At 35.8% G+C, this 16098-nt stretch overlaps 1 protein-coding gene across 2 annotated transcripts in view; it reads left to right on the plus strand.

Moving 5' to 3' along the window:
* npnta (nephronectin a) overlaps window positions 1–16098 on the plus strand; it is a 49722-nt gene that overhangs the window by 27957 nt on the left and 5667 nt on the right. For both annotated transcript variants that reach the window (XM_084096380.1, XM_084096379.1), the window contains 6 exons: window positions 2161–2280; window positions 5037–5156; window positions 9754–9888; window positions 11360–11482; window positions 13855–14295; window positions 15963–16052. In XM_084096380.1, the coding sequence (XP_083952506.1) occupies window positions 2161–2280; window positions 5037–5156; window positions 9754–9888; window positions 11360–11482; window positions 13855–14295; window positions 15963–16052 (1029 nt within the window). The remainder of the gene's footprint in view (window positions 1–2160; window positions 2281–5036; window positions 5157–9753; window positions 9889–11359; window positions 11483–13854; window positions 14296–15962; window positions 16053–16098) is intronic.

The following is a 16098-nucleotide window of genomic DNA, read 5'->3' on the forward strand; positions in this document are numbered from 1 at the left end:
TTATTCATTCTCCCTCATTTCTTCCATGAAACATAAAAGCAGACGTTTGACACAATTCCAACTAGTGTTTGAAGACTTTTTTCCAAAAAGTATTGCAAATGCCCAGCTAAAATCCACAAGCAAAGAACGTGTCAAGGAAAGGGTCAACATTAGTCAATTATGTCCCAAATCATCATGAAACTGCAGCCTAATTGGGAATTGAAATTTGGAGTGCGTAATCACGGCTTCAGCAGCAGCTTCAGAGCCGCAATATATACTTACAGGAGAATGTGGTACGGTTTGAAAAAGATTTAGACTCGATTTTGATTCCACTTTGCAACCGAGAGATTGATTTGGTCCTAGTGGTGGACTCTCGGTAAGATGAATGGCAGTGAGCTGTCCTCGCACACCTCTGCTAATCATCCCAGTCGAGTGACCTCCCACCACTGCCAATTACTAGTAATACACTGCTATTCATCTATTTAAATCAGTGCCACCTGTCAAATATAGCCAGCACGCGCTTCTCTAGGAATGCATTCCGCGCATAACCGACCGCTAAAGATGGCGCCATTCTCTCAGAACTGGGCCATGCCAAAGACACTCATGTACACCAGCCAGGAGGATCTATTTTCAGTCCGGTGCAAATGAGACTGCAGGCATCATGCTACGTGTCTGGCCTATAAACCTGGCTGTGTAGCTTATGATATTGAGATGTAAGTGATATGTAGCCCAGCTGATGGGCCATGTGGATATATGGTTGAGCACGGATTGAACTATATCGTTTTTTTCCCTCCCAAATACAAATCAAGCATTTCTTTGCCTTGCTGATATAGAAAACCTCTTACTTGTATTTTTTCCAGATGAGGGCTACTTTTGTGCTACTCAATAATCATTTGAGGAATGGATACACAATTAAACAATCACTTAACCTTGTGGATAAATAGATAAAATAATAATAATTTATCAAGTAATCAAAATTAATAAATTAATAAGAAAATGTATATAATAAGCTAATTGAAAATACAATGTTTGTTTCACTATTTACAATATTGAACTAATCTTTTTTTTATATATTGATAAAATTGAAATCATTAGTTCTTTGGGAGAATTACACAAAATTTTCACACTGACTTTTCCTTTTGTAAAATAGAAAACACCAGATATTAATTAATTAATGAATTAATTAATCAACACATAAATTATATAGTTTTCAGATCAGCATTTCAGTGTTATTTTAGTATTATTAGCATACTATTATAGTATTTATTAATATTTTAAATGACCTCATTTTAGTAATTTTTTTCCCATTTTTATTATTTTTCTAATATTTCTTACATTTTTTCAAATTTTCAAATGTTCAAATTCTTTTTTATATTTAACTTAAACTCACTTTATTTCAATTTAACTTTTTTTTTGTTTTGTTTCTCATCTGATATATAATATATATATATATATATATATATATATATATATATATATATATATATATATATATATATATATATATGAAAATTATTTTGAATAATTTTAGTTTAAGTTTTAGTAACAATAACACCAATTCAGCAATTGAGAATAAAGAAATCATGAAAAAATTGGTCTCATAATGTGATGTTTTTTTTATGTTTTATATATATATATATATATATATATATATATATATACACATACATATATGTTTTTTGCTATTATGCATAGCTCTATTGATTTACCTCTTTGGTCTGGCACTCAATCTGCTGTCCTGAAGTTACAGTTTTAAGGTGGTTATATGGTTCAAATTGTCTCTATATGGCAGTAAGGTTTGTGTTCAAAGTCTAGAAATAGTTCAACAGCTTCAAAGTTTAGAATATTGTAAAATATTTAAAGTCTGGTAATGAGTTCGTAGTTAACCTTTGCAGAGTTGAGCAGAGTTTTCAAAAGGAAGAAGTTACTTTTTGTGTTAGACGCAGAGTGTTGGAAGCTAAAGCTCAGGTTTGTTGAAGTGCAGCGTCCTGTGGAGTGAGGCGCTCAGAGGTGGGCCTGTCCCGACACGGTGGCCTGCGGCTTCACCTTCTTCTAGCAGACGCCGCCTCACAGGTTTAAAAGGATTGACCTTTTAAATGTGACCTCTGGTTTAAGCCTAATTCCTTTGCTCTCTCACAGGAGGATGTTCTAACCTCCCCCTCTCTGTTCTTCTGTCTGCAGACTTGAACGAGTGCGGCCTCAAGCCTCGGCCCTGTAAACACAGGTGCATGAACACATACGGGAGCTACAAATGCTACTGCCTGAACGGATACATGCTGTTACCTGATGGGAGCTGTGGAAGTGAGTTACGTCTCTGTTTTACACGTGCTGTCCTACTGTGTCAATGGTTTAATAGCTCTTCAGCGCTTTGCTTAAAACGGATGATAGTGCTACCAGCAGTGTCAACCACTATGTTTTGTTTCTACAAGCTGGATTTCTACAGGCTTTATAGTATATTGTTCCAAAAAGTTTTACAAAGAATGATAAGATAATGCAAAAATACGGACAACATAAAATTAGGATTATTAAAAATAATTGTATTTTTATGGTTTCATTTATTTTATTTTATTTTATTTTATTTTATTTTATTTTATTTTATTTTATTTTATTTTATTTTATTTTATTTTATTTTATTTTATTTTATTTTATTTTATTTTATTTTATTTTATTTTATTTTATTTTATTTTATTTTATTTTATTTTATTTTATTTTATTTTATTTTATTTTATTTTTCCACACCAAAAAGAGAAAATTGCAATTTTCCTTCTGTACTTTTTATTTTATTTATTTATTTATTTGTTTTGTGTTGTTTTGTGAAAAAGGTTTTATTTTTTCCACATTAAAAAAATATATTGTTTTGTTTTGTTTTGTTTTGTTTAAAAAGTTTTATTTTTTCCACATTAAAAACAAATATATTTTTGTTTTGTTTTGTTTAAAAAGCTTTATTTTTTCCATTTTAGAAAAAAAAAAAAGAAATTTGAAATTTTTCCACATTGGAAAAAAAGGAAGGTTTTATTCTTTCCACATTAAAAAAAAAAAGAAGAATATTTTTGTTTTGTTTTGTTTAAAAGGTTTTATTTTTTCCACATTAAAAAAAATATATTTTTGTTTTGTTTTGTTTTGTTTAAAAAGTTTTATTTTTTCCATTTTAGAAAAAAAAAAAAGAAATTTGAAATTTTTCCACATTGGAAAAAAAAGGAAAATCGCAAATTTCCTTTTGTTTTGATTTATTATTAATTTATTTATTATATTTTATTTATTACATTTATTTTCCCTTTTATTAAAGAGAAAGTCACAATTTTCCTTCCGGGATTTTATTTTATTTAGTGTGTTTTTATAGTCTCTTCTGCCATACACAAATCACTCTGAGCTCAGGGCGTCCCTCAACCCTGCAGAGAGCTTTCAAGTGACTCACAAAAAAAAATATGAGAAAGCTGTGAACTTCAACCCTGCCAGGCTAAGGCTAAGTGTTATTGCTGGCCTTAAGCTATCCTCCCTACGCCAAGTGGACTGTGCCTGTGCTTGCCTGGTGCTAAGTGTGCTTCCAGAGGCTTCAAGATTACACTCTCTGATAAATATTTTCTCACCTTCCCACAGCTCACACTTCAGCAAACACCACTGAATCACAGAGTTAATCAAAATATGGTGACGTGGGTGGTACGATCATTGTCAGTGCTCGGATGGCAGATTACTGCATAGTTTGGAGAGGTTGGGTGCTGATCTGATAAAAGTCTGCACAAGCTCAAATTATTAATAACTTGATGGTAAAAAAATGTGCTCTTTTGAAATCAGCTTCATCACTGTACGTCAAATACTGTAAGTGCCAAATTTTATTTTATTTTATTTTATTTTATTTTATTTTATTTTATTTTATTTTATTTTATTTTATTTTATTTTATTTTATTTTATTTTATTTTATTTTATTTTATTTTATTTTATTTTATTTTATTTTATTTTATTTTATTTTATTTTATTTTATTTTATTTTATTTTATTTTATTTTATTTTATTTTATTTTATTTTATTTTATTTTATTTTATTTTATTTTATTTTATTTTATTTTATTTTATGCAATGCATTTGAATGGTTTTATTTTTCCACATTGAAAAAAGAGAAAATTGCAATTTTCCTTCAGTATATTTTATTTATTTATTTGTTTGTTTTGTGAAAAAGGTTTTATTTTTTCCACATTAAAAAAAGAATGTTTTTGTTTTGTCATAGTTTGGAGAGGTTGGGTGCTGATCTGATAAGAGTCTGCAGAAGCTCAAATTATACATAACTTTATGTTATTTGACAGTAAAAAAAATGCTCTTTTGAAATCAGCTTCATCACTGTACTTCAAATACTGTAAGTGCCAAATATGCCGACTTGTAAATTCAACTTGATGTAATGTCTGTTCGATTTTTTTGGTTTAATTGTTATTTTATGTTATTATTATTTCTTAAAACTTCTTTTTATTAAATTATTTGATTTATTTTGACTGTGATATTTTAACCTGGCCCAGATCTATTACTTATGCAGTACACACAAATTTAAAGGTTTCGTAATTCATCTCTTTCTTATTTCATTTCCTTCAAGACTTTAGAAAATAATTGAGTTTTTTTGTTTGGTTTTGTTTGTTTTTCAACCAGCATTAGCAGGAACAATGTGCCATCTTCTTTTCTCTCGAGTGTTTTTTACCTCGCTGTCTGGTGTAAAATGGGCTGTGCTGTCTGTGACGACCCCCTCGACACACTAGTTGAGAATGTTTCTCCGCAGGGCTAATAGATCACTGCACAATCTAATAACGCAAGGTTATCTGCTTCACTGCTCGTTTCCTTCAAGGCCATGAAGCTAAATATGGAAAAGTGTGTTCCCTTCTGCGACCTGTGGCCCTGCACCCTATTTAATGGCTGTTCATCTTTGTTCTCTTGCTTGGATGCTTATATATGGAACATCTGTTGGTTCATTTTGCTTTTCATGTACAGTGTGCTTCTTGAGTGGCTCTGTGTTTTAATGTATAAGTGGAGGAAATGTGTATCATAAGCGCTAAACCTGGTGTGCGCATCTTTCTGTCAGATGCCCGGACATGCAGCATGGCGAACTGCCAGTACGGCTGTGAAGTAATGAAAGGAGAGGTTCGCTGCCAGTGCCCGTCTCCAGGTCTGCAGCTCGCTCCAGATGGCAGGACCTGTGTGGGTATGTGTTCATGGCTAATGCATTACTTTAATTGGTAATCGAATTTTCACTGATCTTTAGAAAGAAAGCTCATTATTATCACGGATAGGAGGCTGTAGAAAGCACACGACGAAGATGGCGGTGAACAAATACAAAAGTCTTTAATCCAACAGCAAACACAGAAGAGTACGACACTGATAACACCAACAATACCTGAACAGAACAGGGAGTATAAGTATAGCAAATGAGGACACTAAACAGGGCCAGCTGGACAGAGATTAACCAATCAGACACCATAGCAACTAATGAGAATGAATACAGACATGACAGAAACTACTAAACAGGACATGATTGTAACAATCATGAGAACGTTTCCGAACAAAAACCTTTCTCCCAAAATAACCACAGCTGCGCCTGGAATCGCATACTTTCTTGAGCAGTTTCTAAATTTGAATTTGAATTTACTTCGCCACCGTTAAAAAAGTATGTTCTATTTAGTGTGAGTGTGTGTAGTATGAATGTTATCTGGATGTACAACATTCGCCATGTTGTCATTATTATGTGATCTACCAGTGTCAGTTACTGTCGCTTCACTGCCATTCATAAATCTTCTCCCGTGGCCTCATGGGATAGTAAAGAGTCCATCGTATGCACACTTCAGAATCTCACCGGAAGTTGTAGGTCATCCGGTGCATAGATATCATATAATAAAGGCTAGATGTCTCGTCCGCGCTGCTGGCCAATGGAGGTCGACGTCCGCACACGGCGGCCATCTTGCCACACGGAGCTCGCTCACTCGTAACATTGTGTTTTAATGGTGCATGTACTTTTAAATAACCATAACTTGCTCAATTTTCTACCGATTTTCAAACGGTTTGGTTTGTTATAAACGTCAGAGATGTAGTTATGACACTGCATACATATGAATAATTAAGAAAATCTGCAATTTCAACATGTTCCAGCGTTCATGTCAATTATAGCCACGTTAATAACGTTTGTAAGAAACCAAACCGTTTGTAAATCCATCAAGATTTCAGTGAGATAAGAGGATTTGTGTTCGTGCTGATCACTCACCTTCAGATACCACAGAGCTCACCAGAAAGCTTCCCTGTGACAAGATGGCCGCCGGTGATGCCGTTCGAGACTCCGCCTTAAGACATCTAGCCTTATATGGATATCTATGATCCGGTGGCCTTTTTGAATACTATGCATTCAGACATACTACTCTGTTGGCGTACTGTTTTTTTTTTGCATACTATACTGTAAGGAAGTATTCGAGTTTTGATTTTCTGCCATCAAAAGTGTCAATATTTTATCTTTATAATAAATTGTATAAATAATATATAATTAGGGGCCAAGCCCCGAAGGGGCTATGGCACCTATTGTATCTGTTAGTTTTCTTATTATTATTATTATTATTATTCTTCTTCCTCCTCTTGAAGTCTATGGCAGCCCTATGAACCATACATAGGAAAATGATGAAATTTGGCACACTTGTAGTGATGGTAATGAAAAGTAATTGTAGCAATTTTTGAGTCTCTAGGTCCAACTCTATAGCGCCACCAGCAGTTCAAAAATTCAACATTGAAATGGTTATAACTTTTGAACCCTTTGATCTAGAAAAATGAAACTTAGTACACCTGATTCATCTCATCATGCTGATTAGAACCAATATCTTACATTAAGACTCCGCCCATTACAGTAGTGGCCATTTTGAAAAGTACAGTATGCAGTTTTTTTGCTACTCCTCCTTCAAAATTGGTCTAATTTTGTCCAAACATGTACTCAAATGATCTTCGGACTGAGCCGCATAAAAGTACTGTCCCCGATTTTTTTTATTCTTCTCTGATCAAAAGTTATGACGTCGCAAACTTAACGAGGTCGACCCAAAATTGGTTCAGAAGCTATAGCTCGGCCAAACTTTGATCAATCGAAACGAAAATTGGTACACTTCATCGGAAGCATGATCTGAGGTTCCATGCCAAAGTTGGGAACAGCGCCACCTACGGGTCATGAGATATGGAAAATGCATATTTTGGCCAATAACTTATGAACAGTTTGTCAGAAAATTATAAACTTGGTGTCTATCGATTCCTTGGGTCATGACAAATCCGTGGATATCGATTTTGCCATGATGGGATGTACCACGTGTCCGCCATTTTGAATGATGTCATAATTTGCAATATCTTTTAAACTATTTGAAATTTCTTCACCAAATTTGGTATGGATCATCATTAGCATGGCCCGAAGGTACCTGAGAAATTTGATCACAGCGCCACCTAGTGTTCCAGAGATATCATTGTTTTTTGAAAAAACGCTTATAACTTTTGCTAACATTGCTTGAAATTTGATTTCTTTATGTCAATATATTCCTTGGCTTATGCCGATTTCAACGATATCTCATATGTTATTTATCAACAATGTGACTGGCCGCCATATTGGAGTGAATGTAAAACAGTTTTTTCGCTACTCCTCCTTCAAAATTGGTCTAATTTTGTCCAAACATGTACTCAAATGATCTTCGGACTGAGCCGCATAAAAGTACTGTCCCCGATTTTTTTGCTATACTGGAAAAAAAAAGTTATGATGTCGCAAACTTAATGAGGTCAACCCATAATTGGTTCAGAGGCTGTAACTTGTGAACAGTTTGTCACAAAATCATAAAATTGGTGTCTATCGATTCCTTGCGTCATGTCGAATCTGAGGATATCTATTTTGCCAGCATTGGATGTACCACATCATAAGCTATATTAGCATTAAGTTAGCTTAGCATGCTAATCTCGTTAACATGATTTTGTGTGCTCATTCACACACTGAAGCCTCTCCTCTGCAGCTTTGTAAAACATGTCCTCTGGGTGGCGCAAGTGGTTCAACCATGCGTCATGAATCCCGAACCATTGTGGTCGTGGGTTCGAGACCAGTGTGGGGCGACTTTGAAATTGTGTATAAAATAATAATTTAAATTCCTTCCGGCTCTGCACTGCTGTTGGTGCTTAAATGCTAGCTGTGCTGCTGTAATTGATGTGCTTACTGTGCTTGATGTACATTAAATTTCTGATGTTTTGCTCTTCTGGCTCCGCATTGCGCTACAGCGGCTGTTGCTTGCTCTGCCTTGCAGGGCTTGGCCCCGTATTGCTGCTTGCAGCTATATTATATATTAGTATTTATAAATTATATACTAAAAACATGCAGTATTATGCATTTTATTATAATTAACACATTGCTAACTTGATTTGACCTCTTGTTAGCATTATTTAGCACGTTGCTAGCATGATTAACATATTTTCATGCATGATTTAGCGTGTTGTTAGCATGATTTAGCATGTTGTTAGCATGATTTAACATCTTGCTAGCATAATTTAGCACATTGCTAGAATGTTGTTAGCATGATAAATCAGAACAGTCTGAAGGTCTGACCCGAGTTTGGTGGTTCTAGCTTTAAAGCTCTAGGAGGAGTTACAGTCTCAGAAGAAGAAGAAGTTTAAATAGCTTTCCGCTTTCTCAAGCCAACTTAATAATATGACACTAGCAATGCCATTCCTAATAATACTACTGCTAATAATAATATGACACTAGCAATGCCATTTCCAGGAAACTTGAATACTGTAAATTGCTTTGGATGAAAGCATCTGCTGATTTGCATAAATGTAAATCGATGTAGACTTCAGGCAGAAAAAAAAAAAACATTAAATAAAAAATGACAGGACCCCTTTAAGTCAAAAGAAGAATGAGCACGATCTCTTTGCGCTCTGTCTAGTCATCTTTTGAAGGTGTGACATGATTTTTTCTTTTTGTGGCTGTCAGAAAAGATGACAAACCTTTGCTATTACGAACGTCACAAAACAGTTTCACTTTCACTCGCGCTTTCTCCTGCTACAAAACCGTACGGCTCGCACCAGTCCTTGACAACAGAGCTGTGCTTCTTTCGTTTGATATGCTTATTATGCGTTAAGTGCTTGGAAATGTCATTGTGGCGTTCGTTAATGACTGTTTTAATGGCATGCCGTAGTCCTAGAGACGGCAACTACATACACAGTTTGAAGAAGCAGAAATTCACATCTTCACCACACAGATCACTAAATCACAAACGGAATGCGACAAATTGAGTCAGTTAACCTAAAGCTCTTCTACGCACATTTGTCTTGCTTGACTTTTAACATTTTTTCCCCTTTTCTGCCTTTTTTCTGGAGGCTATGAGGAGGGGAGTGCAGAAAACAGTGTGAGTTTTTTAAAAGGGCACCATAAATCATGAGACTGACCATCTTAATGTTTCACGGCACAGGTGTTCAGCTCTTTAGGCATTTCAGCAGAGGACTTTTATCGCTCCGAGGAGGGCAGCTTTTGTTAGATGGATGTCTGTACATGCACACATAAGTGTTGAGTTTGAATGGCACTCCTGCAGAGCGTTCACGCTGCTTGATGCAGATTTTTGATAGTACTTAAATGCAGCATATGCCAGCACAAAACAACACAGTGTACAATTAATCCTGACAGCATTATGCAACACATAAATTCAAAGGTCATGAATTATATAAGTATACTTTTGAGGTGATCAGAACCAATGTGAGTATATTGAAAAAGAGTAGAGAAATGATGGATTGGTGTGTTTGTTTCGCAGATGTGGATGAATGCGCCACGGGTCATGCGGTTTGTCCCCGTTTCCGTAAGTGCATCAACACATTTGGGAGTTACATCTGCAAGTGCCATGATGGCTTTGACCTGCAGTACATCAATGGGAAATTTCAGTGTACAGGTAAGCTGGTGGTGGATATAGTGCACATTAACATTACATTCATAGACGACATCCAAAAACCTTTCAAACAATGTGATTTGTTGGAATAGTGTAGCATTGTTTGATTTGATGATTCTCAAACACAGAAAAAATTGAAGAATTCCAAAGAAAATCTTTGACTTAACTCACATTCTTGCCAACAGTGGACATTTTGTGCAAAATTCAGGTTTTAAATGGTATTGTGCCACTTTTTTTTTAAAACATTCTTTTTGAGTTTAAAATAATAATAATAATATCATCATTGCTCTGTTTCAAAGCTCAGAGAGCTGGTCTGTAAGAAGCATTTTATGTTTTTTTTTTATGTGAACACAGTATAAGTTACCTTGTATTAGCTAATTGTAAGAAATTATTGCATGTGTCCTTCACTGACAAGACATTTAAATAAACCATAATGCATTGAGAAAATCTATCCAATGGTGGATGAGCCAAGTAGAAAATGCCTGTTGAAAAATGGCATGTTATTTTGATATCTCTAATCAAAATAACTATTAGTGATATTAGTAGTGATGCAGTAGATTAGTAGTGTTTTATTGAAAACATTACAGAGGCCATTTTATGCCCTTTTATAAAGTCTTGATTTAGTTTTTGGTGTCTACTAGAAGAGGTTTTCATGTTTGAATGTTCATAAAACATTATTTTTGAGCAACCATTGTTGCAGCACCTCTCTTCCCAGTCTGTCAGTAACGCTCTGATTAGTTCCTGTCTCTATGAAGCCCCTCCTTCTGAAAAGCACACTGTGCTCTGATTGGTCGTCTGGATCAGTGTGTTGTAATTGGTCGACCGCTTTGAACGTGTTTGGGAAATGTCACGCCTCTTACCATAACCACGAGTTTCAACACACTACTTACTCAACTCAACAAGACCTCACACCTATATTTATTTTTGCGCATGCCTTGGGCAGCAATTATTTAAATGAGGAATATTGTGACATGTTTGTTCCCGAAAGAAACCCCAAGACTGCCAAAAATCTAAAATATTCGGCCAAAACAACAACAACAAAACATTATTTTCGGGTTTCGGCTGAAATGGCTTTGGAGGGACAAAGTGATGTTTAATTAGTGCTTCCTCCAGGAACAATGGCGCTCTGATTGGTCGGCTGGACCAGTGTGTTGTGATTGGTCAATCGCTTCCAGCGTGTTTGGGAAATGACACGCCCTTTACCATAACCGCTAGTTTCAACACACTACTAACTCAACTCAACCAAGCTCCTTTATTTATTTATTTTGCGTATGCCTTGGGCGGGAATTATTTAAATTAGGAAGTTCCTGAAAGAAAACTCAAGTCTACAATAAAGGCATTTTAAGGAGTTCAGAAAAAAAGAAGAAGAAGAAGCTAGTGTTGTTCTCTAGTTTTGGAACAGAACTGATGACTTCTATTTTAAAATCTACCTGATCTCACAGAAGCAATTCTTTCTGCTTTAATGATCCTTTAGATGTGAACGAATGCTCTTCGAGTCAACACCAGTGTGGACCCTACGCCACCTGCTATAACACACCTGGTTCATACAAGTGCAAGTGTAAGGATGACTACAGAGGCGTGGGCTACGACTGCAAACGTAAGTACGCAAACCAAAGAATTACTGCGAAGGAATATTGAGATCCACTTCAAAGTGTTTACTTTTTGTTACTGTTATAATGCGCACGATTTAAACTGAGAACAAAATCAATATCACAACAATAAAAATATCTAATTTGCATTAATGAACACACTCCATGCATAAACTGATCAAATTATAGCTCAGGCAACAATTTAATTGGTCCCCATCTGTTCTCAGTTGCAGTGATTTTGATTAATTTAGATTAAAAGCAGCTGTATAAAGTAAAATAAGGTGGAACGGTGCTTTCAAAGGCACTTCAGGATAAAGGTTTGGAAAGGCTTAAGTCAGGAGTCATTAGTATAAAGGCTTTAAGCACAAAAGCTAAGGCAAGGTTATCATTAAGAAGTGGACCTCGAAAGTAGACAACCAAAGAGGCTGATCACAGACGTTGCCAGGAGATTGATGGACTTTGATGGAGCTTTAGGCCTTTTTGTGGCAAAAACTGATGTGGCTTTTGTGCATGAACGGTGACAAAGTAGACTGAGGTAAACCATTACCGCAGTTTGCACTGGTGAATGCATGTTCTTTGTAGATGTTCTTCCCCTTGGCCTGGGATTGGGGCACTTGTCAGGAAAGAAAAGAAGATGGATGATGAAAAATCTTGACGAAAAGCCAGAGCCTCAGCCAGGATGTTGAACTTAGGTAGATTGTTCACATTTTCAACGTGACAGGATCCCATAGCACAGTCCCAATGGAGCGTATAGTGGCTGAATGACAGGAAAGAGAATGTTCATGAGCGGAAGCGTCAGAGTCTTGACTGAAATCCTTAAAAAAATCTCTGGAATGAATTAAGTCGGACAGTCCCTCAAAGGTCACAATGCATATTTGTAGATAATGGTAGATGATACAAAATGTAGTCAACATTTTAGTAGTAAAAATGTATAGGAAAAAACACTGCTGTTCAAAATATTGGGATAAAAATAAGATTTTAAACTTTTTTTTTTTTCGAAATAAGTCTTTTATGTTAACCAAGGCTGAATTTATTTAATCAGAAATACAGAAAAAAATGTAATAATGTGAAGTGATATAGCAATACTGTTTTCTAATTTAATATATTTTTAAATATAATTTAATCCTGTGATTTTTCATCAGTCACATGATCCTTCGGAAATCATTTTGATTTCCTGCTCAAGACACATTTCTTATTATTATCAATGGTAAAACAGTTGTGCTGCAAAAATATTTTTGTGGAAACTGTGGCACATTTTTTTCAGGTTTCTTTGACGAATAGAAAGAACAGCATTTATTTGAAATAGAAATGTCTTGTAACATTATAAATGGCTTTACTATCACTTTTGATTAATTTAATGCATCCTCGCTGAAGAAATGAATGAATTTATTTAAGAAAATAGTACCGGTACTGACCCCAAATTTTTGAACTGTGGAGTATATATAATATTTTTTTATTTATATTTTTCACACACACACTCATTACTTTTTAGGCTTTACTGTTCGAAATTATCAATATTTTAAAATGAATAAATTACATGTCTGGGTGTATGTGGTATGAAAAAGGTGCTGGTTTTAGGTGCTATTACACTTTAGATCTGATGAAAGAAAATATCTTGTGTATCTCCTCCCTGTCTGGAATTCTTTTGTCTGCTGTGCCTTTACTCAGGAGTGACTTGAGGTTGATAGATGCCATGTTTTTAATCTTCGTGAACAAAGAGAGGTTCACCGTGAGCATCTGATGACACCACAGCTGCACGCTCTTCACATGCACTCTCTACTGCCTTTACAAACCACTGTCAATGGCTTTATGTATGAAGTATTATGCATGCATCGTTGCAACCTGCTCAATCTTATTATTTGCTAAGTGGACAAAAATACAGTTGTTGTGAGTCTGACACCTGATTTAATCATTGTTAAACAAATGAGGCAACCCATCCCTCCTTAGCATCTGTTCTGAAAACTTTCAGCCAGGTGTGACTCAGAAGTGCTGGAAGTGTTGAATTACTGCCTTTTGGGAATCGCATATCAAAGCTCCTGTGAAACCTGAGGTAGCATTGTCACATTCATTCCTTTAGTGTTCCCTCCTTAAGAATGACACAAGCGCGAGGGTCTACGCCTCTGGTATTGATTTCGAATGTGATGGATGACTTTCGTGCATTCATTGTACATATGAGCGAAAAGTGTCCTTTTCAGTTTCATTTAAAATATAAATGGTGATGTTTCAATTGGGCCTAATTTAGCCGCAGACTTCCCAATTCCCAAAAATGTTTAAACCAGATAAGTCCTATTCAACACGAGAATAAAAATAGGTTGAGAATTGATTTTAATGTCATGTTAACTTGAAATTAAACTGAGAATCTTGTTTGTTCTCCTTTTAGCTATCCCAAAAGTGGTTATTGACCCTCCACAACCTGGAAAGACCACGCCAAGCAACAATGACAACAAAGGGGGCAACAAAATTCCAGGCTCAGACCAAAAGAGAACCACCACAACAATCAGACCACCAGTGACAGCTAAACGGATTTCACCTACAACAACAACCACCACTAAATCTCCTCCAACCAAAAAAGTCACCCCTCCAGCGAGAGTCCCGGCGACTACCACCCGTAGGCCTTTCATACCGACACGTAAACCCCCCGTTGTGGTGACAATCAAACCTAAGGTCCCGTACCGTCCCACAACCAGAACTACCACAAAAGCCCCAGTGGTTACAGCGGCGGTTCCCTTTATCCCAACACGCAGACCTTTAATCCCCTTTGTGACGCCAATTGATAACAGCATCAAAAACATTACCCAGAAACAAAGAGGTGACGTTCACAGTAAGTAAATTTACTTTTTTGGGGAAAATATTATTCAGATTTTCACAATTCCTCCGTCTTAAGCAAAAATGGTCCATTGTCTATTGTCAATAGTGTTGCAATGTATAAGTTTACACAGAAGTCACTTTCGCACCTAGTAGCTTTCTGTTGGTCAACATGCATGGCGAATTGGCATGACCAACTTGAACCCGTTGTGAAATCTGTATGGGAAAAATCCTTTGCATAACACAAAATTCCCAATCACGTGAATTCCTATAACGACTGGATTTCACTCACAAAAATTGGTACATGTACATTACTTTTCACGGGTGTACACTCCTGCTCCTTGAGGGCCAATGTAAAAAAAATTGCTTCCATGAGAGTTTCACAAATATTTGCAAAAATGTGCTTTAAAGGCTCTTTCATGTGGATTATGATGTGGTCTTACGTCCTTCACTTCTGTTTCTCAGTGAAGTCGGAGACTGTAGGGTGTCCTATATCATTTTTGATCCAAAAACATGCTCACAAATGCTCCCTTTGCTACCATACGGCCTTGATGCACTCGCACTTAGCTCGCACTTGTCTATGCAACAGTCCATGTGGTCTTTTGTAACCAATGTGTGAATTTAGAGGAGGACGGCTGAGTGCACCCTTTGGGACAGAGCCATGAAGGCCTTTGGATCTATCCAAGAAAACCATTTCCTGGCCCAAAGGACTATATGCTATATCTTTCATGTACATAAGCTCTTTTTTGGGTATCTCTTGGGCTTCCCACAAGGCGAAACCAGATTTTTCAGGGAAGCAAATTGCATCCCAAAGCCTCCTATCCAGATGACAGCATCTAATGAAAACAGAAGACTCACCTAGAGAGATTACATTACCAGTTGGCCCTGCCTCAGGATATATAAATCAGTTACCCCACACTGCCTCCGAGGGCTCATAATAGGCCTAATAAATAATGATGGCTCTGAAACAGTGGGGAAATATCAAATATACAGCTAGGGTTTAAATATAATTATATCTCCTTAATCAATTAGAAAACATAACGATTGTGTCAAAGTTGTATAGCCCCAACACGAACACCTGCAGTGTTTGGAAATGACCTTAGGGTGAAGTTGGTTTACTACATGTTCTTATTAGCTGTGAGGACATTGCTTCTGTTGGAGGGCTGTACATAGTGCTGTCACAAGCAAAGGCTTGAGGGATAATTGAAATCAATAGACTAATCACAGACTTGACATCCTTTCTGCTGATATCCTGCCACATATATTTGATGTACACTCACTTATCTCCTATTCTCTATTAAGCCCATATTTCAGTTATAGGTAAAAAACAATTGAGGGGTTAACTTGTCTTGTCCTCAACATTTATTTGTTTCAATTAAGCAATAAGGCCGAGATATATAATCATGGCTCAGCTGATTGCCTGCGAACCCTTGACTACATTCGAATTATAGTTATAATATAAATAATAATTGATTTTATAAAATGGTTTAGTAATAACTTTAGTAATAATAGCTTAAAGTAAACAGTCCTTAAGCTAGACTATATATATATAAATATATATATTTTTTTAAATATAAAAATGCATTTAAAAAATATATTTTGTTACTTTAAAAAGATGAATTATGTACTTTTTGTTGGCAATCACTATAGTCTAAACTCTTTGTTTTCTTTTTCCCCCTCTAGTACCACGAAATCATGGGAAAAACAACGTGCTTGATATCGATTTAGACATTGAACTTGGCAACACAGAAGAGGAGCTGAAGGATGACCCAGGTAAAAGAAGGCTGCTTTTATTTTATTATTTATTTATTTATTTATT

Source organism: Abramis brama (genome assembly GCF_963993115.1).
Source record: "Abramis brama genome assembly, chromosome: 2".
Taxonomy (NCBI): domain Eukaryota; kingdom Metazoa; phylum Chordata; class Actinopteri; order Cypriniformes; family Leuciscidae; genus Abramis; species Abramis brama.